The 25,191-nt window shown below is 47.0% G+C and overlaps 1 protein-coding gene across 1 annotated transcript in view; it reads right to left on the minus strand.

Moving 5' to 3' along the window:
* Window positions 1-1,999: 1,999 nt before the first annotated feature.
* LOC142470104 (C-signal-like) overlaps window positions 2,000-25,191 on the minus strand; it is a 38,882-nt gene continuing 15,690 nt past the window's right edge. Inside the window, exons 2-6 of the mRNA XM_075577040.1 lie at window positions 15,456-15,507; window positions 12,972-13,159; window positions 11,547-11,690; window positions 4,478-4,588; window positions 2,000-2,194 (exon numbers count right to left, since the gene is read on the minus strand). Coding sequence (XP_075433155.1) covers window positions 2,081-2,194; window positions 4,478-4,588; window positions 11,547-11,690; window positions 12,972-13,159; window positions 15,456-15,507 — 609 coding nt within the window. The 3' untranslated portion in view covers window positions 2,000-2,080. The remainder of the gene's footprint in view (window positions 2,195-4,477; window positions 4,589-11,546; window positions 11,691-12,971; window positions 13,160-15,455; window positions 15,508-25,191) is intronic.

A 25,191-nucleotide genomic window follows, 5' to 3' on the forward strand; every position in this document is an offset into this window, starting at 1 on the left:
AATATTCCTAACCGTAACTCCTAATCCTAACCTTAACCCCTAACCCTAAAACGCGTGCGGAGAATTGTGCCTTTGCTGCACTCGAACGCATCCAATTTACTATATGCAAAGATAACTTGAACATTAAAATGTGTGTTTATTGATTAGTATGTATATATTTCTACACACATTAAATCTTCCCTAACCAGCTGATCATTATTCATCAATGTCCCAGCTGCTTCATTTATCTGGGTGTCGGCTGCCTGCAGAAATAGCTGAATTTAATAGGAACAGGTTATAAAACAGGAGCAGTACCTGTTAAATAGGTACGGTTGTAGGGTGTGCTAATGCAGGGGTGCGCAAACTAGGGGGCGTGTCCCCCCTGAGATTTTTCAGGGTGGGGGCGGTGGTTACGGAGGTCCCACGCTCTCCCCCAAGGCATTTAAATAAAGTGACGGGCTGCGCGAGGCCTCTAACTTCTCTTACCGTTTCTCCGGCGACGCCACGTGATGTCATTTGATGCTGGAGACAAGGTAAGGAGGGAGGAGAACAGACGGGGGTAAGTTTGCGCACCCGTGCGCTGATGGACAGGCGATACTGCTCAAAGGTAGTTTTTTGTTTTACCATAATCCAATTTCATTTGCCAATCTAATTGATCAAAGCTAAAGCACTTAAATGAACAATATATTGAATTGTGTCTACAATTTGTCCCAGGCCTTGAACTTGCAAACACATCCAGGCTCAACACAAGGAACTTCAAAGGGAGTTTGTTAGACAAGGGCTGGACGATTAACACGGGGTCATCCCTTAACCCTAAAGACGGAGAATGTCTTCAGATGAAAGGGTACTCGGCTTTGCTGTAAATAACCCTATAATTTTATCAACCTTTACATTAACGGGGTTCGGCGGCGACAGCGCGCCGCTTCCAGTCATCAGACAATCGCGACTGGCGCTCGGACGATGAGGGGGTCCCACTCCTGTTTGGATGGGGTGGGCAGCCCAATCCCCTCTTAAATGAAGCGCCTATGGCATACTTAGTACATCATAACTGCACTTGTAAGGGTTACAAACTCGTGTTCTCGTAATAGTGTCACAGGCCTACCACACGTGGACTAATGAGGTTATTTCCGCAGCAGTTTAAGCTACACAAACGAGGGAAACACCCGTCTATATGGCTGATTTGTTTAAAGCATCAAGCAACTTCATCAGTGGTTCCCAAGTCCAGTACCGATGAGCCCCCCGCTTCGGTGCAGTCAAGATGAATGAATGATGAGACACTGAGTGAGCCGCCCGGGGGAATCCTTAACGCTTTGAGTGCTGGCCGGGCCAATGGGGCCCAGAGTGCGGTCACGTGATCCCTCGGTCGTTGACGACGGAAGGGGAGGAGTCATCTCCGTTCCTGATCGGCGCAGGACGAAATCTCTAGCAAAGCAAGCGGCAGCGCCAGACTTGGCGACGTGGCAGCTACGTCCTGGGGTCCTCCCAAAGGGTTAAAGCCTGCCCTGTAATACATGTGTTTGGTTTCTTTGGAGATTAAGAGAAAACATTTGTATGCGGGCGCTTGTAAATCACGTGTTTATTGAACCTCTGCTTGAGGCGATAAACGGTAGGAGAGGGGGCTTTGCCTGCGCAAACTCCAGCTCAGCACAAAGTGATATCACACAGACGGGAACAGCCAGAGGGGATATAACCCCTCCCACGTCCCAGCTCACAGTGTAGATAAAAGTGACTTATCGGTGTCACGTTATTGGAAGGAAGGTGTCACATGTTTACATTTAACTCCTTAAACAACGTCAATGCCATTGGTTCATGCCGGAGTCCGCCGGTACTGCCGATCATGTGACTTCTGGAGCGGTCACATGACGTGCCCAGGACCCGGATGGTGGAAACAGAAGTGGAGGGGGCACTGTAAGGGTTAATTCTCTGCAAGGGCCTTTGTTTAACTCTTTGCCATCCACACATGTTCAGCTTTCGTATTCCCAAACCCAAGGCATTTATCCAATTGACCATCAACACCAAATACATAAGCCACACGGTTTAATAGGAAATGAAGTGGGATTTTACGCTCTGTTCCCGGGACGGATTCGGATTTTTATTGGTCTCAAAAAGGAATGGTCTTTCCTTCCCAATCTACAAAGCTTCCGCTCTGCGTCTCGCTCAGGGACGCGATTATTCCCATCATGCTGCTCACGCTGTCCTCTACTGTCAAAGGTGCCTGAAGTGGGAGAGAAAAATGAAAGATGATTGAATTTCTGTCGGTGCATATTAATTATCCGACCTGCGCTGTTAACGGTACAAATCCTTGTTATTTACCCTCCCTGCCCGGCTCCTAGGCAGTTTACATCAGTGTCTCTTATAGTGGCTACTCATTGCCTTATTCAGGGTGCTGGCGTGGGGATGAGGTAGCAAAGATGAAAATGATGGGCGCCATGAACTTTTGTAGTACAAACGACACTCTTTATTTGTGCCCCTGGTTACTAGGGCTATTCTCATTTATCACAGTACACATAGTTACAGATGACAGTTTCCTTCCAGTTCTTTGTTGCAGCCCCAGGTGCCCTCACTTAACCCCTGAGGAGGTGCTTGGATTAATTGACCTGTCCCCATTCTGCAGAATGCCTGTTATGTTCTCTCACTATGAGCCCCTTCTCTGCCCCTGGCTGATTCAATGTGGGTAGAGGATATATATCCTGTTCCAGTGTCCGAACTGCCATTCTAGACAGACTAGTACTGAGGTCGGTGTGGACCTGCCTTGCAAAGCTGGTCCTGTTGCACCCTGGAATCCCCATGGGGACTTCTGTAGCATGCCTCCTCCGCAGGGTTCACCTTGGCCATATCTCTGGGCCCTACCTGAAGGGGCATGGTCCCTGACTAGAACATAATACGGGGTTGGTCTTTTTTATTTACTCATGGTGGACATTCCTATAAACTATATACAATGAGGCTTCTCCACACTCACTCCTCCAGGAACCCACTTTAGAATCTCTCTCGTGACGTCCCTGTCAGCAGTGGGCAGAGCTTAACACCTGCTGACTCACCCACGTCCCACGTAATAGGAAAAACGTCACGCTTTATGTGGGTATCACCATTAACCCTTCAAGGCCATGGTAATCCCATTTGCGGGTTACATTTGTAAAATTGACGGTGGGGGAGCATGGATGAGCTGTGGGGATTAGTTCTCGAGTTCAGGCTAGGTTATAACCAAAATCAAGGAGGTGGGGGGGGGGGGGGGACTGTTACTCTATTGACATTTTTATTTTGAAAGGCCCCAAAGCCTGCAGTAGAGTGTTCCCCATGGCAACTCATGCTGTTTATTCTCACATGCTTCCCCACACCAGGCAGCACAGAGCTGTTTTCCACGCAGACTACAAGATGTCTTATCTTGTCTTCTCAGAAAAGGTTCTTTGAGGTCTACTATTGTCACTAGGTGAGAGCGGCTAATTAGACGGTGAAGAAGAGCGATGAGATTTTTTCGCACTCTGCGTTGGCCGCAAAGTTGGACGATTTTGCAGCGAATTCATACTTCGGCGACACCTTTGCCCATCTCTAATTGGGACGTCAGACAAGTGGGAGCAGCAAGATCCCACATGGGACATTGTAAAGGACAATACATTTTTATAATGCCCACTAATAAACCAACCGAGCACACTGACTGCAGGAGTTCAACCCTTTGGCTGCTGTGTGTTCCAGGCCCTCCTGTCAGGACGCAATGTGTGTGAGTATCACACAGCATGATGTATCTCACGCTGACGAGAGACCCTATGACACAGTCTTAAACCTCGCCCATCACGTCAAACCCCTCCCCTCGTGCCATAACCCCTCCCCTCGTGCCATAACCCCTCCCCTCGTGCCATAACCCCTCCCCTCGTGCCATAACCCCTCCCCTCGTGCCATAACCCCTCCCCTCGTGCCATAACCCCTCCCCTCTTGCCATAACTCCTCCCCTCGTGTCAAACTCTTCCCCTCGTGCCATAACCCCTCTCAATCATCGCCCGGCCCCGGCAGACTGTAGAAACAGCACCTTACAGTGGATAAAAACCACGTGCCCCCTCCCCCCCCCCCTGTGTCTGTGACATTGCAGACCCTGTTAGATCTTTGGGGCTTGCTTTCATATTTAGGATTTAACCTTATGTGTATCCCAAGCATGTGTGATTTCCCTTACTGCATTACCCCCTCTGCTGGGCGGCTATTCCATGTATCCACCATCCTTTCCGTGAAGTACTTTCTCACATTTCCCACGAGCCTCCCACCCTCCGGCTTCAGAGAACGACCTCTTCTCTCTCTCTGAAACATGCTTCCTTCCTGTACTTTGTCCAATCCCTTTATATCCCCTGCTCCGGAGGTGAGGAGGGGTCTCACGCACGCCTCACGCAGGTGTGAGGCCCCTTCTCACGGACCCCTCACCTCTCTGAGACAGGGGTTAAGGGAGGGAGACAATGAACACCAAAGTTGTTTCCAAAATGTATATATTTTTGGGGCGGAGATGAGCCGTACGCACCTTATCTCCCCCCATGTCTGTCTGCACCCAGCCGGGATGGACCGCAACACAGATAATCCCATCCTGTTTGTACCCCTCTGCGTGGCATCTCGATAGCATGTTCAAAGCAGCCTGCAAGGAGAAGTATTAAAGCATCAGTGTGCAGAGTAACAGGAGGGTGGGTATATAGGGAACAGGCTTCATTTCCAAATCAGGGGCAGGGGGAACACGGTGTTACATTTTCAACTATAACCACACACGAGAAACTCCTTCCAAGCGCCAAACTATTGCGAATAAATGCCCAGCGCGTCCACTTAACAGTTTAACGGCGAAAGCGACGTCTTAAAAAGGGACACCCCGATAGCCTTTTTCTCCTTAATCATACCTGAGCCAGGGGTTCCCCAAAGCTCGGAGACACCCCGGTTCCATAGATATATTTCTACTGTATTTATTTTGTGCTGGTTCAGACACCAAAACCTCCCCCAAAAAACTGCCAACATGGCGGCCGTGGTCAGCAGCAGGAAGCCGCGACGCTGTGTCCCGATGACATCACAGCTTGTCAATTAGCTGCCGGTGGTGTCGCGACGCCGGGGCGGCCATATTGATAGCACAAGATTGCCGGCTGGCTCACGTAAGAGTAAAACGAGGACAAAAATAAAGCATCCGGGACTTTTAATTTGCGGAGGGGACAAGAAACCCCCAATATATGTAGAATACGACCGTATCACATGGGTAGTGTAGGTCTGCTGTGACGCGGTTGCAGGCTTAATATGTTGTGGACTTTATTAGCCATACTTATGAGTAAAGACTATAGATACAATGCATAGTAATGCAGGGGGGCTCAACTCCAGTCCTCAAGCTCCCTCAACAGGTCAGGTTTTCAGGATATCCCTGCTTCAGCATGGGTGTCTCAATCAGTCCCTGCTTCAGCATGTGTGGCTCAATCAGTCCCTGCTTCAGCATGTGTGGCTCAATCAGTCCCTGCTTCAGCATGGGTGGCTCAATCAGAGGCTGCCCTGTTGATTGGGCCACCTGTGCTGAAGCTGGGATATCCTAAAAACCTGACCTGTTTAGGGGGGCTTGAGGCCTGGAAGTGTGCTCCCTGAGTCAATGCACTAATAATTTGTCATATTGGATGTACCATTGGGGCCTTTTTGTCTCTTGTTGTATGCATTAGGTTACTAGCCCAGTAGCCACTCCAAATGACAGAAATATATATCACTTGCTCCCCCTACGGGAGATTATGCAGCTCGAGGGCTCCGCGATGTTGTGGGGAGGCAACAGGTCAGGCTTTCAGCTGCTTGTTCCTCCTTCAGCGCAGCGCCTCCATCCCATGAGGATCCAGGGATGGCCAGGATGGTCCTCACAGGCAAATCTTACTGTGGTCTCAGAATCAGACAGTTGGATGGTACAACGTTCTTTATTAAGCACAGCACAACATGGCATGACTTGTTCCATTCCCCTGAAGGCAGTACCGAGGCTTGAGGCCCTATGCACCCCACTTCAGCGACCTCACCACCTAACAGGGTAAGGCCTCAGCCCACTCCTATCCAGGAGAAGCTTTACTTGTGCTCCCTCCATGCAGAGAGATCAGCACAGAACTGCCCCCCAGAACCACTTACTCTAAACTAGAGGAACCCACCTCTTCCCGGGAGTACCAGATAAATCCTGAACTGTATTAACCAACATCCTATGCAGTAACATAACCCGGCCCTGAAGGATTTACTCCCACCACTGCCCTCTCTTTACTGGGACTTATGGTGCTGCAGGGGCCAGAGAAATTAGTAGCCAGGAGTACCCCGCTACACCCTCCCTCTGGTTAAAAATCCCTCACGACCATGCATGAGGGCATAACATCACACCACATTTTTATTTAATAAAAATACAATGGTAATAACATCATGACATCAGTATAACTGATTCCCCCCTTGATGGAGGAACCGTTACCCCAATATAATAATACCAGTTTAGTAATAATGGTCTGGATCTGGCTTACGCACCCGTTTTCCCTCACTATCCGGCACTGTGACCGAATAGCAGCGCTTGCGTCCTGACTCCCCAATGTACTCCACCCTGTCAAAATAGACACTGCGGCTTACCTGCCACACATTCATTAAGTAAACAGCCCTATCTTCCCTGAAATGCATGGGGCTGCCCCCTTTGACTTTCATGTGTTCACCCACTCATCCCGGAAGACCTCTGCTGTCCTCATTAATAATTCTGGAAGGTAGGGATAGTCATATCCTTCCTGTCTAAATTTCTGAACCAGAGCATTATCAGCGCGGCTACTCTTGGTCAAATTATGCCCGTACGCTTGACCTGGCAATACCCAGTAGATGGGTCCCTCCCATAGAGATTCGCTAACAGGTTCTTCTCCCCTTGGAGAAGAGAAAAGGCCTGCCTTCATCTTGGCGCAACGCTCCCTCATAATCTCAGCCTCTGGCTCAGGGGTGAATCTTCCTCCCACCAATGGTCTATCTGGGGACCTTTCTCAAGCACGAACTGGGTCAGGTGCAGATGAGGCACGTAGCCTCTATACAGGGGATCCCACCAAGATAGTGCATCATTCCTTCCACATATTACAGCCCGTACATGTGGGGCACCCACAACATGAGAAGGGGCCACAGACATTACAGGGGACACAGGTCACGGGGACAGTGGCCGGCATTTGTCGCCATAGTCAGAGCCTCGGGGACTGAGTTCAGGGCTTGGAGAACGGGCAGAACGAGCAGAATGGGGCGATTGAGGAGGGTTTAGCACATCAAAGTCTAATTCCTGTGGGCATGCAGTGTCGTCCCTATCGAGAACAGCGGCAATGTCCTGGATCCCAACTTTGTTGGCAACCGGATAGGTCGTCCGTATTAGGGCCTTTAACTGTACTTGCCCTTGGGCGGTAACAGCTGCAGCCGGAGGCTTGGCAAGGCCCCCCCATGCGCCGGGTGTCATAAGGCCCAACCTTCTTGTCGTGCTCCTGCTTCCGCACTCTGCACTGCAGCAAGAAGAGATTCTCCGTAGAGGTACTCACCGGAGCAGCAAGAGGGCGGTTGAGGATCCATCAGTCCAGCCGAGTCGTCGGAGTCGACCTCCCTTGACAGTGCTGGGGAAGTCACAGGATTCGGTAGAGAAGTAGTACCGGCCGGTATCATTAGCGGAGATCCCTCCGCGTTGATCATCTCATCCGAGCGCTCGGCGGAGGCAGCAATATAGGCCATGGCTCAATTTCGGGCCTCACAGATGTCTTTGCACTGCAACAGTAGCTGGGGCATTCCTCCAGGGACATTGGACCAGCGATGGTCTGCGTCCCGCTTTGACACCCCCTGATAGATGTCGGGGCTCGAGAAAGACGAGGAGTCCTTTACTTCCGGAGCAGCAGAGGCCTCGTCCGACACCTCACTGATGGACGCACCCTCGTCGTCCTTCCGGTAGCTCTCGGATCCAGCAGCAGGAGTTACTTTCGTGGCAGAGTCAAGCACCAGGGGCATGGCGGACATCGCTTGACCGTGCCTGTCTAGGCAACGGCTTGCCTCCTCTAAGGCATAGATTGGAGCGGGAACTGGCTGGGAAGCAGAAAGGGACCCACAACGTCGCATGCCGGCCGGTGTGGACTCAGGTAAGCCCGCTGATCTTATTTTCCACTCCGTGGGGTTGGAGTGGACACTTCCATCAGTTCCTATGGCTCCCTGAGAGGTGGGGGGTCCGGTCCTCAAGATCCCATAGAGCCCTGTGAGTCCATATTCCTTGCGCCAACAACATACAATCGACCGAGGCTGGCCAACTCACTGATCAGGGTCAGGTAGTCTGGTTGATAGTCTTCAGGTGGCTGTCCAGCCATATCCACCAACACTCGTATGAGTTCAGTGAGACCAGGCAGTTCCCCAGCACACAGCGGGGTCTTGGGGGTCTCCACTACAACTCTCTTGGGGTGGAGATACGGTGCATGGCACCCAGAGAACTGTGAAGTGGATTCCAGTTCAGGTCCCACCCGATCACAGACCAGGTGAAGAGATACTCCCCTTCATTGGGATGCAGCATCAGACCTCCTGGGAGAGCAAAGCGAGGGCAGTGATTCTTACCCATAGCTGATTTGCTGAATGAGAGAGAGCGGTGACACATGCGTCTGTGGCTAATTCCCCACATCAGCTGCGCGGAAATAGTTAGGCACGCCTTCTGCTCCTCCCTCTTGTGATTCTTTAGTATGGCTGCAGAGAACAGGCGCGGCTAGGCTTCGCGCCAAGCCCAGATACTTGCAGACAGAATCCTTGCAACTTTTTGCACAGATCACCATGCGGCCTCCCGTTTTCGGCGGGAAACGCCATTTCACAAGTCGCAGCTCCCTGTGGTGGGGGGTCCGGTCCTCAAGATCCCATAGAGCCCCGTGGGACACTACACCTGCACCACTTCTTGGTACATAGAGGCTGTACACACTGCCTACGGGAGATCATGTAGCTACCTTGTGTGTGCTGGTGCATACCTGTTGGTGTCACGGAAGGCTTGAGGGCTCCACGATGTTGTGGGGAGGCATCAGATCCGGCTTTCAGCTGCATGTTCCTCCTTCAGCGCAGCGTCTCCATCCTTACTCTGGTCTCAGAATCAGACAGTTGGATGGTACAACGTTCTTCATTAAGCACAGCACAACATTGCATGACTTGTTCCATTCCCCTGAAGGCAGTAATCAGGACAAGAGGCCTTAAGCACACCTCCTCAGCTACCTCACCCCCTAAGAGGGTAGGGCTCCTATCCAGGAGAAGCTTTACTTGTGCTCCCTCCATGCAGAGAGATCAGCACAGAACTGCCTCCCAGAACCACCTACAGCAAGGCCCCGCTTCTGGACGCCCCGCTTTTCGGCGATCCGCTGATACGGTGGTACCGAGAAGGGGGCTGCCATGTCTGCGCATGCGCAGAATGGTCCAGTCCGAGGTCACGCATGCGCAGAATGGGCCGGTCCGAGGTCACGCATGCGCAGAACGGGCTGGTCCGAGGTCACGCATGCTCAGAACGGGCTGGTCCGAGGTCACGCATGCGCAGAACGGGCCGGTCCGAGGTCACGCATGCGCAGAACGGGCCGGTCCGAGGTCACGCATGCGCAGAACGGGCCGGTCCGAGGTCACGCATGCGCAGAACGGGCCGGTCCGAAGTCGCGCATAATGAGGGGTTTGCATGCGTAGAAGGGCGAATTGCCGGTCTGCGCATGCGCACACACCGAAAATCGCCGGTTCCGCTTTCTGGCAATTTTTGCTTTGTGGCGGGCCCTTAAAACGTAACCCGCCGCATGCCCAGGGCCCACCCGTACTCTAAACTAGAGGAACCACCCCCCCTCCCCAGGGGAATGGCTTGTAAGCCAGCCTCCTACCAGGCATAGGCCCTTGTAGTACCAGGCTAATCCCGAACTGTATTAACTAACATCCTATGCAGTAACATAACCCGGCCCTGACGGATTTACTACCAACACTGCCCTCTCTTTACTGGGACTTCCGGTGCTGGAGGGGCCAGGGAAATTAGTAGCCAGGAGTACCCCGCTAATTTGTACTTACTGTATACACACATATACACAATGTAGTGGGTTTGGGTTTTCAGTTTGCCAAGACTGTGTATGTCACTGTGCACAGTACATACAGTAGGATATAGTTCTCTCGTATATAATGTTACTGTATGTGCAGCATTGTACAGACAATCAGACAGGGCACATATATTGAACATAAAAATGTAATTATTGTGCTGCTAAAGGTTTCAACAATACAATAGTGTCATTTCTATCTGCTGACCCCCAGAGACACACTGATACACATATAGAAACGCCCTGACACTGACACCTAGAGAAAAACACAGACCCACACATGTATATATACTGTTATATAGATACACACAGACCCACACCTGTATATATACTGTTATATAGATACACACAGACCCACACCTGTATATATACTGTTATACAGATACACACAGACCCACACATGTATATATACTGTTATATAGATACACACAGACCCACACCTGTATATATACTGTTATATAGATACACACAGACCCACACCTGTATATATACTGTTATATAGATACACACAGACCCACACCTGTATATATACTGTTATATAGATACACACAGACACACACCTGTATATACACTGTTATATAGCTACACACAGACCCACACCTGTATATACACTGTTATATAGATACACACAGACCCACACCTGTATATATACTGTTATATAGATACAAACAGACCCACAAGTGTATATATATACGGTTATATAGATACACAAAGCCCCACACCTGTATATATACTGTTATATAGATACACACAGACCCACACCTGTATATATACTGTTATATAGATACACCCAGACCCACACCTGTATATATACTGTTATATAGATACACACAGACCCACACCTGTATATATACTGTTATATAGATACACACAGACCCACACCTGTATATACACTGTTATATAGATATACAGAACCACCGGCTTGTATACAGTTATTTACTGCTACTGTACTAACCAATAAAATCTTTAAAAATCATAATGATAATATATTTTTTCTTCTCATATAGTGCTGACAGTGCACGCAGTACTGTACAAAAAAATGCTGCAGCCCTGTCCCATAGAGCTTACACTCTAAGGCTGCGGTCCCAGTCATCACTGTGACACGCGCGCCCGGCGGGGGGAGGGGGTGACGCGTGCACAGCGCTAACCGCGATCTGCGGTCTTCAGGAGAGAGGGAGAGGTTGCGACGGGAGGGGTCGTGGTCGGGTTTTTGCAGGGGCGTGGCCATGACCTCACGCGGCTGTTTCGCCCTCATTGGTTGAACCGCCGGCGGGGGCGTGGCCACGGCTCCGTCGCAAGTTCCACACACAATTTTTTTGAGAGTGTGGAATCTTGCAGTACAGCGCGGCTGCTGAATGCGCGCCGACGCATGTACTCGGCCCTGAGTGACTGGGGGGCCGGTGCTTGTTCGCACAGTGCACGCCGAGGTGTGCGCTGTGGCAGTCACTGGGACCGCAGCCTAATATAATAATATTGGTGCACGAGGCACAGGGAGATAACATGACTTGCCCAGGGTCACCAGGACAGCGGATGTACCTTGCTGCAGCGATACGATATAACTGGGAACGGTGCGAAGAGATGGGGAACGTCTTGGATGGAGCCGAGCAGAGCGGAGACGTGAACAATGGCGGATTTCCCGGCACACTCCGGTTTGGATCTTTTCAGCAGGGGATGGAACGCCTGGCAAAACAAATAAGGCGGGTGTGTAACGGGGCGGGACCCCTGTCACGTAATGGAGCAGGGGAAACATGTTTCAGAGCCCGAGACAGCACTGAGTGGGTTAAATCCAGAGTAGCCTGGCTTAATCTGCCTCATCAGCTGCCAAGTTAGAGACTTCTAAAAGGCCTACAGGGCTCACTGCAAGGGACTCTCTGTCACAGGGAGACACCCTGGACTGCTGCATTTAGATTCCCTGATCCACGGAAGATACCTGGACCCAGTGGCGGATTCAAAAATTTGCCGCCCTTAGGCACTTGCCTGTGTTTACCGCCTCTTTCTGCCGCCCTCCTGCTCCTTTGGAATCCCAGCGTTTAAATGACTCTGCGACGCTGCGATTTAGAAGAAGACGGAGTGCGGCAGCACGGAGGAGGCGGCACCAGGTAAGTGCCATGGGGCGTCGGATCTGGAAGTCCCCCACTGATGCTGGGTATTACCCAAAGAGACAGAAACTGTGCGACATCACCACAAGGGTGAAGATATTAAAATGGCGGTAGGCCGGACATATCGCAAGAAGAAATGACCCTCGTTGAGCAAAGATGGTACTCGCCTGGATTCCAAGAGAGATTAAAAGACCAAGATAATTATCTGCTCCGGGGGCTCCCCCGTTCCCAAGATACTCACTGGGTTTAAATCACTCTCCGGGGAAAACAAAATGGCTGCCAAATCTCCATTCAATAGGAACCTGCTTTCTATTAAACAGCCTTTTAAAGGTGACGGGGGAATGAGGGGGGAGGGGGGGCTCGACCCGTGCAAGCTCCTGGAATCCTGGTTTATGAATTAAAAGTAGTGTTACTCCTAATACTGTATCTACATTTCGGTCCATAATCGGACCTTCATCAGGGCAAGGTAAGCCCAGAGGAAGGTCAGATTATAGATCGAAACGCTGTCACTGTGTTTTGAATCTTGTTATAATTAACTATTATTATTTGAGTGCCCGGCTTACGGATATATTTTTGTGAATGTGTTATCAACGAAGGAGAGCCCCTAAAATTGATAGCTAGCGGCATGAATTATTAATTAGTGTTGTCTATTTTTGTTTCTTTTCCTATACACAGGTATATGGGGTTTTGTTGGAGTGCTTGGTCTGGTGCAAACTTTGTACCCCTAGTATCTAAACCAGGGGCAACCAACTCCAGTCCTCAAGGGCCACCAACAGGCAGGTCTGGTGGCCTTTGAGGACTGGAGTTGCCGACCCCTGATCTAAACACGTCCGGATTAGCCTCCTTTCTGCTTTGATCTTACCTGGGTCACCAGCATAGGACCGACCACATTGGTCATATAGACACGTATCATGTCTTCGGAGGTCTGGGTCTCCAGTGTGTTTTGGGTCAGGACCCCGGCATTGTTAATTAGCAGATCCAGGGTCTGTCCATCCAGATGCTTCTCCACCTCCTTGACAGACGCTTTAACACTTACAGGGTCTGTGGTATCTGTGAACAGGAAGACGATCCTTATTCTCACGTTCATTATTAAATATGGATATAGGGAACCACCCGAAATGTTTAAAGCAGCCGTTCAACCACTGGCCCCCTTGTTTTTTTCTTACCAGGTTATGAACTATGGGGTCCCAGGAGCTGAACCCTGTTTATGGGGTATGACGAGGTGTCAAGGTCCCGGGAAGGGGAGGGGGGGGGAAGAGGCGTAAACTGGGGGTAGAGGTATCCCTCTTGTTAGGTTTTGAGGACATGATGGTTAATCAGGTTGGAGGTACAGGGAGAGAATGGATGTAGAGGGAGAGTGGGAAGGTGGTTTACACGAGGAGGTAGGAGAGTTACTTACCAATGTTTATGTTGTTATATGGATGAGAACCAGGGGGTCGCCGAAGCTGAACCTCACTATTTTTAGCTCTCCCAAGATTCTTACCGGTAAAAATATTGTCGGTACTTGCTGGTATTTAAATCCCTGGCGTCACTGTGACAACAGGAAGCCGCGACAGTTGATGTTGCGGGTTCTTGTTGGCCCATGTAATGAGGGAGATTGAAACCGCCATTTTGTTCCCCCTCCAGGGGACTGAAAGCGCTACTTTTTTTTTTATAACTTCCATTTTTATTGGGTTTTACAGCTTATACAGTGTGTCACAAACTATTGTCAAGTGTAACAAATAACAACCCACATTTTACCCATGAGAACGGACAGACATGGGACAACATTGACAAACTACCCCATAGCACGGGACGAGACGGACAGGACACACAGGACCAGGAAAAAACATTGGGGGGGGGGGGGAGAGGGGACGGGTCTTGGCGCCAGCATTGGCCACCTCTCAGGCCTCGAGTTCCAGCTGATCGCTTCTCGATCCACAGCTACCATTCCCTATTTCTATTGCTTTTTACATATGGCTTGTGAGGTTGCTGTATTCCTTCAGAAGAGGATCTGATTAACCTAGAAGTTAAGTTTTATTCACTGTTCACCTTTTGTAGCCATCTTTCTGCACTGTGGTGTAGGTATATACAGTGGTCCCATTAGATGCATGGGATCTCACAGGGGATAAACATCTTCCCCCTCAGGGGTTATATTCCATTGGTATATATTGGGTGTTGACACATCACGCCTAGAAGTGCACATAGAGGTAACCAATCATATAGACGGGTCATATTGATTTATTGATAGATATGCACTTTTGTTGTTGTTTTTTCCACATATCAATTGGAGAATAACGCCAGCAACACCAGGACTCCAGCGCCAAGGAGGACTTTCTTCTATATTTTAATGGTAAGTATCTTGGACGTATTCAGAGTTCACCTTCAATACCCCAAGGATGGCAAATGCCAGTCCTCACAGGCCACCAACAGATCGGGTATTAGGGATATCCCTGCTTCAGCACAAGTTGTGTAGTTAACAGCTGAGCCACCGATTGAGCCACCTGTGCTGAAGCAGGGATATGCTGAAAACCTGACCTTGACGACTGGAGTTGGCCACCCCTGGTGTACAGGGAGCGGGTGCATTAGCTGTTTGAGTGCCAGAGCAGGCGGATCCCACAGCCCCTCCGACACTTCGCTATTCCGTGACCATTCCCGCGAGCTATTATTTCGGCGCGGCGTCACTGATGACAGAAAGCAAGAGGAGGAGTCTCCCCTAGAAACGATCAAACAGCATATGCCTTCACGGGGCGTGGTAGCTATATCATGGGGAAACCAAGGGTTAAAGTCCGACACCCCCCTACTTTGGGGTATGTAGAGGTGAGGTTCCCCCTACACATTTATTTTCCATTCATTTAGATTTTATCACAATAGAGTGGATAATAAATACAAATAGCACTTGTGTTCAAATTCAAATGTCTCAGCCAGGTCTGCAACCCTGCCCTGCCCCATTATCTCTTAACATATAATGCTTATACTGCAACTAGGGATTCTGGGTAATAACACGCAAATGAGCAGTGTGTCACACTTTACTTCTTAATTCATTTCCCAGAATCCCAGGCTGCTGTGGAAGCACTGTTTGCTAAGAGATAATGGGGAAAGACAAGGTTGCAGATCTGTCTGAGACATGCAAATGCACCACAAGAGGGATTTTTATTTACTGTTCGGGGGAGGGTTTTGAGTCACCGTTTTGTATCCACCGTAACTTGTTTAATGTGTGGTTATAGTCACAATACTGGAAACCTTTCTACATTCCTCCCCTGGAATTCCTAATCCCAGTTTCTTGTCTAAACCCCTTTATCCCCCTGTTTCTCACTCCATGAAAAAGGCAGATTGAAACAATAACAACAATGTATTGCAGACGTACCCAGCTGAATCACTACAATATTTGGGTGCTTCTCCGACAACTTCTTTAATTCCTGGAATAAACAAACAAAAAGTGTCACGGTAGGCCAGGTTTCGTAACACATTTATATTTCTGGGATCAGTCAATAGGCAAAACGAGGCAGTGAAATAAAATGGGGTTTCTTTGGATAAAACCTCAGAAATACACCAGAACACAAAATACAGGAATATACACACTTACTGGGGTCTGGGGTATGAGATCTAGCCTCTCCTAGGTGCAGGGCGCCCGCTTGCAAGGGCTTACCCTGAGCGGGACCTTGTTCCGGACGTCCTGGACCGAGATTCCGCAGAAACTCCTGACCGGGACCTACAGTGGCGGCCGCCTTTAACCTCCTGCGGCCGCCACCGCGGGATTTTTAAAAACGCGGCGGCGAGCAGCTTTTTTTCTTCAGGTTTCCCGCGCCGCGGGCGCTTATCTGATGATGCGGCCGCCGCGCGGGAAACTCCGCTAGAAACGGAGATAATCCCCGCATTTATCCGGGCAAGTAGGAGGATAAAGGCGGCCGCAGCTGTAGTCCCGATACTCCTGGAACTGTTTTGGGCAGGAACTCCTGACCGCGACCGCTACGTTCTAATATGAGAACTTGGTGCTCGCGTCTGACTCAGTCTCTGCAGGGCAGACTTTCCTAGTTTCAAAAAGAAGCCGGTTGCTTTGTTATTTGGGACAGAGCGGGGGAAAACCTACCCGCCATCCACTAGAAACAGGGGCTCATACTTTGGCTGATGTCAGTGGAGTCCTTACCACTCACAAGCAGCCGGCCTAATTGAACGCAGCAATGGGTTGTTGAAGGGGCCGGTGAAAGCACTCATAGATTTACGCACCCCGAGTGTTCGAAAAGGGGCTCAGGAAAATGACCCCGTACAATAGGATGAATGTGGTCCTTAACACCGAGAGATCCCCCATCACATGGTACAGGTTGAAACACTGGGGAAACACTCACCAGGTGATAGGACCCCATACCCTAGAGTTACTCATGACGCAACAATTTGACGTTCCGCAGGGAATATATGACATCGGAACTCAGGGACCACATCCCTCTGATGCCCTCATGGTGTTCAATTTAGATGCCGAACTGAAGAAAAGGGGGTGGGTGACAAGGAGGTGGTGGTAGAGACGTACACTTATCAGTGGCAAATACAACTGACTGGGACAAATATAGACTGACATATTGAGGCAGGCACTGTGCTTGGTATAGTTAATATTGTGATCACAGTACCCATTGGCATACAGGTGGAAGCAGGGGAACCCCAGTTGCATAGATTGGGAAAATAGGCCTGTGTATTAGCCCTCGTACAGATTAATAGCTATTGTTTAATGCTTCCTTCTTTCGTTTCACATGGTGGTTTCAAGAGCAGCCATGTGGTCCCCCAGCACCTTTGTGACAACAAGCTAACAACTAACCGAACAGATGGCTGGTTCTGCAGAGCCATTTCCGTGAGTGAAGAAAATGGATACTCGTTCATAGCTGTTCCATGGACTTACCAAGACTGCGACATTTTGGACAAATCTCACTGTGATCAATGTCACTAGACGCTTAGCATTGGTCAACATACCAGGCAAAGGGGCTTTATGATTTAATAATACAGACATTACGGGAAGGGGATAGTGCGGGGTGGTTTGTTTGGTTGGGGGAGATGGGACATAGGAGCCTGCAAATCCTTATTGAAATTGCTCACTAAACCCACTGTACAAGTTTTACCAGACCAGGCCTTTATATGTGGGATAGGCCAAATGAACCCTCAGAGACAACAGGTGGAATGTAAGGAATGAAGTCTATTCTGTCTCTGATGGGTCATGCGTGCAAATATTCAGTCAAAGTTTTTTGTTCAGTACCTGCTTCAGAAACATCCTCGACCCCACAAACAGGTGGAATGTAGGGAGAAAGAAGCTTCATCTTGTTTCTGCTGGCCTATGCATGTAAGGGGTCAGCCCTAGGCATGTAAGGGGTCAGCTCTAGGCATGTAAGGTGTCAGCTCTAGGCATGTAAGGGGTCAGCCCTAGGCATGTAAAGGGTCAGCCCTAGGCATGTAATGGGTTCATTTGTGTCTCTAGTAAAAATGCTGCAGTTTGGGTTTTTTCCTTATGTACCCTTTAGCCGCCTCGATAACCTTCTCCCTCTCCTGTATTTAGCCACCAATGATTTTATCCCAGATTATTAGGACTCAGTTAGTGCTGTTTAGGTTAAGGGCATGGCTGGCATATTCAGGTTAGACTGGCATATTAGGATTAAGGTAAAGATGATATATTAGGATTAGGCTGTCATATTAGGATTAAGGTAAAGAGGGCATATTAGGATTAGGCTAGCATATTAGGATCAATTTAAGGCTGTCATATTTGGGTTAGGTTGGTATATTAGGATTAGGCTGATATATTAGGATTAGGCAATGAATACAGAAAGGATGGGGGAGCACAGTTGTGGGAAACAGGCAGTGCAATGAGTCTAGTAATTAACACTTAAAATAGAGCGGTTATACCCTGAGCGAACGTAATGGCTCAGGTGGCTGATGTCCAATTGAAAGGGCGAATATACATACAGTAAATGTGTATATGTGGGTGAGAAGGTAAAAATGGTAATATATAACTTACACGGCCTTGTGTAAGCTCAGTCACATCAAGGTTTCTTTGGGGATCCCGTGATCTTGCAATGATCCGTTTCTCTCCGCGATGTGAGTTCTTCTTCTTGATGTATGTCCTTATTGCTTCGTGGTTCAGTGTTTCCACTCCAGGGGGATTTCCTCTCATATAAACAAAAGAGAGGATAGGGTTAAGGCATATGTATATAGAGGCGTCAATGGGGGGGAGGATGGGGTATTAATAAACCACTAAAATAAAATGGTATAATCTAACACTCACACGGGCCAATGTGAGTGTGGTCCTATCTTGGTATCTTGTTCCTGCTCTTTTAGGGATATTACCCAATTAGTAGCAGGTGGTGATGAAGGGGTGGGGACAATGATAAAGAATATAATAACACAATACTCACACGGGCCAGTGTGAGTACACACTCCTAGCGGTTTCTTTGTACTTCTATTCCTGGTGTGACTGACGCTGATGATAGGTTATAGCATAAACAAATGACACTAAGGTCTGGAGGGTAAAAACTAATTTTAATAAAAAACAAGAAAATATAAGTATAAAAACAGAAACCAAAGGCTTCTGTGGGGAAGTAAAATCAAAGGGGGGCAGTGCGGTGTATAGTGGTAGGGGATCTCGCCTTCCGCGTCCGGATGGAGAGCTACAACTGCACCTCTGCCTCCTCTGTGGTGTGCTGTGAAGTGTCCCAGATGAAAAAAAGAGCAACGCGTTTCGTCCGGAACTGGACTTCCTCAGGCTCTGTAGATGGACCGGCTGTTCCCCGTATCTTTTATACATGGATCAGCCAATCCTGATCGCGGTGTGGTCTCATTACCGTTTCTCTGCTGCGACGGGACGTCGCCATCTTTAAAACTGCTCGCGCATCCCATCTTCTGTTGGGTCGCGCGTGTATGAAATTCAGTCTTCTAATAAAGTTTTCGGCATTGAAAGGTAGCGTGTGCAACCTGGCATAGGCAATGCTGCCGTACACCCTTATGATGGCCTTTTTAGTGTCCATGATTGAGTCTCAATAAAGTTCCTTGATTTTGAAGGGGTGAAGGTGCGCGCGCAGTCTTATGCCTGCTGCGCGTTTTTTCAAAAGTCTTTAATGATTCCCTTGTTGTGACCGGGTGTGAGTTCTAACCTAATAAGGGTTGGAGCCATGCAAAAATGGCATGGAAGGTATTGATTATGCCTCCGAGAGCTGCAAGTTAAAAGTGTATTCATTTTTGTGTGCCATAATTCTATATATGTATGGACAAATAAAATTGCATATATGTAGAGAACTTTGTGTCTCTACTATTGATAAAGATAAAATGAAAAAATGTGTATTATGCTGTATTGCTAGGTTATTCCAATAAAAAGTGATGATAGAAATAGTCTAATCTTGTGTTAATTTAAACATGATACAAATGAATAATGTTGGTAGTGAAAAGGTGATTGAGGTTAATTTAAATCCTTAATGGTAATTGGTGAAGATAATAATAATTGGGGTGATAGATAAATGATGTGGAAGTGAAAATTGTGAATATCATACTGACTTATTGTCCTAAGGAAGTGAATATAGCAAGTGAATTTACGTGCCCTAAGTGTAGTCTAATTAAGTGTAATAACACTGCCGAAAAGGGCAGGTGAAGGTGATAATGTATAAAACAAATGATACGTAAAAAATAACGTAAAATAACATGAAAAGTATATGTGTAAAGAAATTATATATGTATAAATTAAAGTATCTAAAAAATATAGTGTCTTAAAAATATATCAGCAAATAATGAGTAAAAAAATGAGTAAAAAAAATGGTCTCTGTATGGAATTACAAATGCAATGAAAATCAGAGATAAAGTGTACGAACCAAAAATGTAAACAAGTCCAATATTAATGATGGAGAAAAATGCAGAGCCTTGGGCAGATGTATCTGTAGTTAGAAGAGAAGAAGCAGGTTAGTAATTACCCTATGTTAAACATATATAATGTCCATGGGTAGAGTTGATGGGCCATAGTCTGGGGTATTGAGTGCTCACATAAATGACCCCAGATCTATATCTATATTGAGTCCTCTGGGTGTTAGTGTCTTTAATTTGTATATCCAGAAGGTTTCTCGTTGGCATAGCTTACGCAACCTGTCCCCACCTCTCCAGTTGACGTCAACCCTCTCTATTCCCTTATACGTCAGAAGGTTTGGGTTGCCCTCGTGGAATTCGCTAAAGTGCTTAGAGACACTGTGTGTCATTAGCCGCCTTTTTATGTTCCCCATGTGTTCCAGCACGCGGACTCGCAGGGGTCTTGAGGTGCGGCCCACGTACTGGAGTCCACATGGGCAGGACAATAGATAGACAATATGATCTGTGCGGCAGTTTAGGTTTTGCTTGATCTTGAAAGTTTCTTTTGTTACAGTAGACATGAATTCTATTTTATTTCCCTTTGCTGCTTGTTTGCATGCTTTGCAATTAAAGCAGCTGTGAAAGCCTTTAACTGGAGGTAACCAGGTTTGAATTTTAGGTTCCTCTTTTTTGAAGACGCTGGGTGCTAATTGTGATTTAATGCACGGGGCCTTTCTAAATATGACTCTTGGGACATTGGGGATATTGTCTTTGAGGATAGGGTCTTGTTGTACCACATGCCAATGTCTTTTGATAATTTTTTGAATTTTCATTGCATCTGAATTATACAGTAGGTGCTAATGAATGGGGTTTGGAATTCTGTGTTGCCTTGTTTTTCCTTTGAGATCAGCATGTCGCTACGTGATAGTGCATTGGTTTTATCTACCGCTGATTCAATGAGTTCTGAAGGGTAACCTCTTTCAAGAAATCTACCCTTCAATATGTCTGCTTGGTCCCTAAAGGTGCTGTCATCAGTGCAGTTTCTCCGTACTCTCCGAAACTGACCAAACGGTATATTTTCTAGCCACTTCGGGTGGTGGCAACTGGTGGTCATTAAAAAGTTATTAGCGTCCGTTGGCTTAAAAAATGTTTTTGTTTTTATTTCTAAATTTTCTATGTATATAGTGAGGTCTAGGTAGTTGATGTTTACCTTGCTTTGCTCAGATGTGAACTCGAGATTGATACTGTTTTGGTTGATGTGGTTAATGAAGTCCCTCAGTTTTAAATCGTCCCCCTTCCATATAAACAGTACGTCGTCTATATAGCGATGCCATGAGACCAGGTTTGCGCTGAAGGGATTATTGGACCAAATATTGGCTTCCTCCCAGTCCGCTAGAAAGATATTTGCGTAACTGGGCGCAAACCTGGTCCCCATCGCGGTTCCGCACATCTGGAGGTAGAACAGACCATTAAACTAAAAAACATTGTGCGTTAAAATGAAATTAATACTGTCGATAATGAAACTGCGCTGTTCTTCTAGAATGCTAATGTCTTGACTGATGGCGTTTTCCACTGCTTTAAGGCCATCTGTGTGTTGGATGCATGTGTACAGTGACTTCACATCACAGGTGGCTAATGTGAAGTCTTCCTGCCAACTTATATATATATAGAAGACACAAAGTTCTCTACATATATGCAATTTTATTTGTCCATACATATATAGAATTATGGCACACAAAAATGAATACACTTTTAACTTGCAGCTCTCGGAGGCATAATCAATACCTTCCATGCCATTTTTGCATGGCTCCAACCCTTATTAGGTTAGAACTCACACCCGGTCACAACAAGGGAATCATTAGAGACTTTTGAAAAAACGCGCAGCAGGCATAAGACTGCGCGCGCACCTTCACCCCTTCAAAATCAAGGAATTTTATTGAGACTCAATCATGGACACTAAAAAGGCCATTATAAGGGCGTACGGCAGCATTGCCTATGCCAGGTTGCACACGCTACCTTTCAATGCCGAAAACTTTATTAGAAGACTGAATTTCATACACGCGCGACCCAACAGAAGATGGGATGCGCGCGCAATTTTAAAGATGGCGACGTCCCGTCGCAGCAGAGAAACGGTAATGAGACCGCATCGCGATCAGGATTGGCTGATCCATGTATAAAAGATACGGGGAACAGCCGGTCCTTATCTACAGAGCCTGAGGAAGTCCAGTTCCGGACGAAACGCGTTGCTCTTTTTTTCATCTGGGACACTTCACAGCACACCGCAGAGGAGGCAGAGGTGCAGTTGTAGCTCTCCATCCGGACGCGGAAGGCGAGATCCCCTACCACTATACACCGCACTGCCCCCCTTTGATTTTACTTCCCCACAGAAGCCTTTGGTTTCTGTTTTTATACTTATATTTTCTTGTTTTTTATTAAAATTAGTTTTTACCCTCCAGACCTTAGTGTCATTTGTTTATGCTATAACCTATCATCAGCGTCAGTCACACCAGGAATAGAAGTACAAAGAAACCGCTAGGAGTGTGTACTCACACTGGCCCGTGTGAGTATTGTGTTATTATATTCTTTATCATTGTCCCCACCCCTTCATCACCACCTGCTACTAATTGGGTAATATCCCTAAAAGAGCAGGAACAAGATACCAAGATAGGACCACACTCACATTGGCCCGTGTGAGTGTTAGATCATACCATTTTATTTTAGTGGTTTATTAATACCCCATCCTCCCCCCCATTGACGCCTCTATATACATATGCCTTAACCCTATCCTCTCTTGTTTATATGAGAGGAAATCACCCTGGAGTGGAAACACTGAACCACGAAGCAATAAGGACATACATCAAGAAGAAGAACTCACATCGCGGAGAGAAAAGGATCATTGCAAGAGCACGGGATCCCCAAAGAAACCTTGATGTGACTGAGCTTACACAAGGCCGTGTAAGTTATATATTACCATTTTTACCTTCTCACCCACATATACACATTTATGTATATTCGCCCTTTCAATTGGACATCAGCCACCTGAGCCATTACGTTCGCTCAGGGTATAACCGCTCTATTTTAAGTGTTAATTACTAGACTCATTGCACTGCCTGTTTCCCACAACTGTGCTCCCCCATCCTTTCTGTATTCATTGCCTACAAGGGTCCTGGATAGATCCTGCTGGGGTTCCGAGTCACAGGAGGACATCACTTGAAAATCACACTCAGGCAGTATCATACTCCGCTTTTTTATATTTCAGCTTATCTGACATAGCTCTACAGAGATAGCGCCCGGGTACCCCCTCAAACATATTAGGATTAGGGTAAGGGATAGTCGTACATTTTAGGGTTAGTCTGTCATATTATGATTAGTCTGACGTATTAGGTATTAAAGTAAGGATTAGTCTGACATATTAGTATTAGGATCAGGGCTAGTCTGACATATTAGGGTTATGTTGACATATTAGGATTAAGGGATAGTCTGGCATATTAGGGTGTCTGGCATATTAGAGTAAATCTGGCATATTAGGATTAGGCATACAACAAAAAAGATCTACCACCGTTCACCTTAATAGGTGTTAGTAATTAATATATATCATGGACGGTGCATACAGGTCCTGTTTTGAAGACCTTTGCCAGATAGTGCTGTACACTGAGAGACACTGGTATACTTCTCCCCTTTGTTGACCAATTATATTAATAGTGTGGTAAGTTGTATGCTTGATTCTAGGTGCTATATGTACACCACTGTTATTGTGTATTGATGGTGATTTAATTCATTACATTAGCACCATAAGAGAGTAACATTTCGAATTTGATTTTAATGTTTGTCATTTATGTGTCCATTCGTCATTGTCTGTAATATTAAATAAAACGTTATTATTTTGCCAATCTGGCTTTTAGTGGTATCCGTCCTCCCACAGGGCTGGGAGTGGTTGCTTTAGGTTTTGTGTATCCAATTGCGAGTTAAAGAGATTAGTATTACACTACCTATCTACTCCTCTGGACTGAGTGCAATGAATAGGGTTCTGTTTGGATGAATCTATTTCATCTGTTGCATTTATATTAGGATTAGGGTAAGGATTAGTCTGACATATTAGGGTTAGGCTGTCATTGGGGTTAGGGATGGGTTAAAATGGTAAAATGGGCTAAAATGGTATATTAGGGTGAGGATTATGTAGGTATATTAGTCTTAGGCTAATATTAGGGTTAGTGTTATGCAGGTATATTGGTGTAAACTTTAGGCTTTCCAAATATTATTTATCCTAGTTAAATAAAAATCAGTGCCTTATTGACCCGTCCTGGCTGGTAAACAGCATCTATCTTTCCTTTATAACTCTGTCCCTCTCTTTATCACAGGTATGTTGTTGACCAAATATATACTGTGTAATGTCTTAAGACCTAATAAACAGAGTAACAAAGCCAAAACCTCTCTATAAAGCACATTGGTTTATATTATAAATACAAGGTTTATATCTTTCTACATGTGCAAATCTGTGTATATCATTGTATATATCAGTATGACTACGTTTAGAATGTACAGCGTCGGCGTGCGTGTATGTGTCGGCGTGTATAAAGGTGTGTCTGCGTGTGTATGTGTCACCGTGTGTATGTGTGTGTGTCAGCGTGTGTGTATGTGTCGGCGTGTATAAAGGTGCGTCTGCGTGTGTATGTGTCACCGTGTGTATGTGTGTGTGTCAGCGTGTGTGTATGTGTCAGCATGTATGTGTGTACGTGTCAGCGTGTGTATGTGTGTGTGTCAGCGTGTGTGTATGTGTCAGCATGTATGTGTGTACGTGTCAGCGTGTGTGTGTATGTATGCACAAAAGGTACCCGGACGCTCTCTGGAGATTGGACTATCACTATCGATAGAATGAGAGAAATAAATGGAGAAATATTACCAAGCTCAGGGAACCCCTGTATACCCATCTTCGTGAGGTATGAACGCCTAGGGGTCCACCGTCCGCAGCTCAAAAACTCTACAGGCGAGATCACCTTTCCTCCCCGATACACAAGTCTACCGTAGGGAGAAGGATTTGTTACATGTGGTGTTCTGGCTCTGGATGCAAGACCTGTTGGATCCTTGAGTCACAAATGTTCCGAAAAGATTAAGAAATAATGTGTACTAACAGCTGAGAGCTCAGAGATTGGGGGATGATTGGTAATTTACTGCTGATGGACAAATACAAAGATCCCACTCAGAAACAGAAAACCATGCACCCATTTGTAAGAACCCCATCACTTATTTGGAACGTCACTGACATTTTGTAATATTTTTATTGTTCACTACACCTGGATTCTCCA

The sequence above is a fragment of the Ascaphus truei genome, chromosome 19 (assembly GCF_040206685.1).
Source record: "Ascaphus truei isolate aAscTru1 chromosome 19, aAscTru1.hap1, whole genome shotgun sequence".
In the NCBI taxonomy this organism is placed as follows: domain Eukaryota; kingdom Metazoa; phylum Chordata; class Amphibia; order Anura; family Ascaphidae; genus Ascaphus; species Ascaphus truei.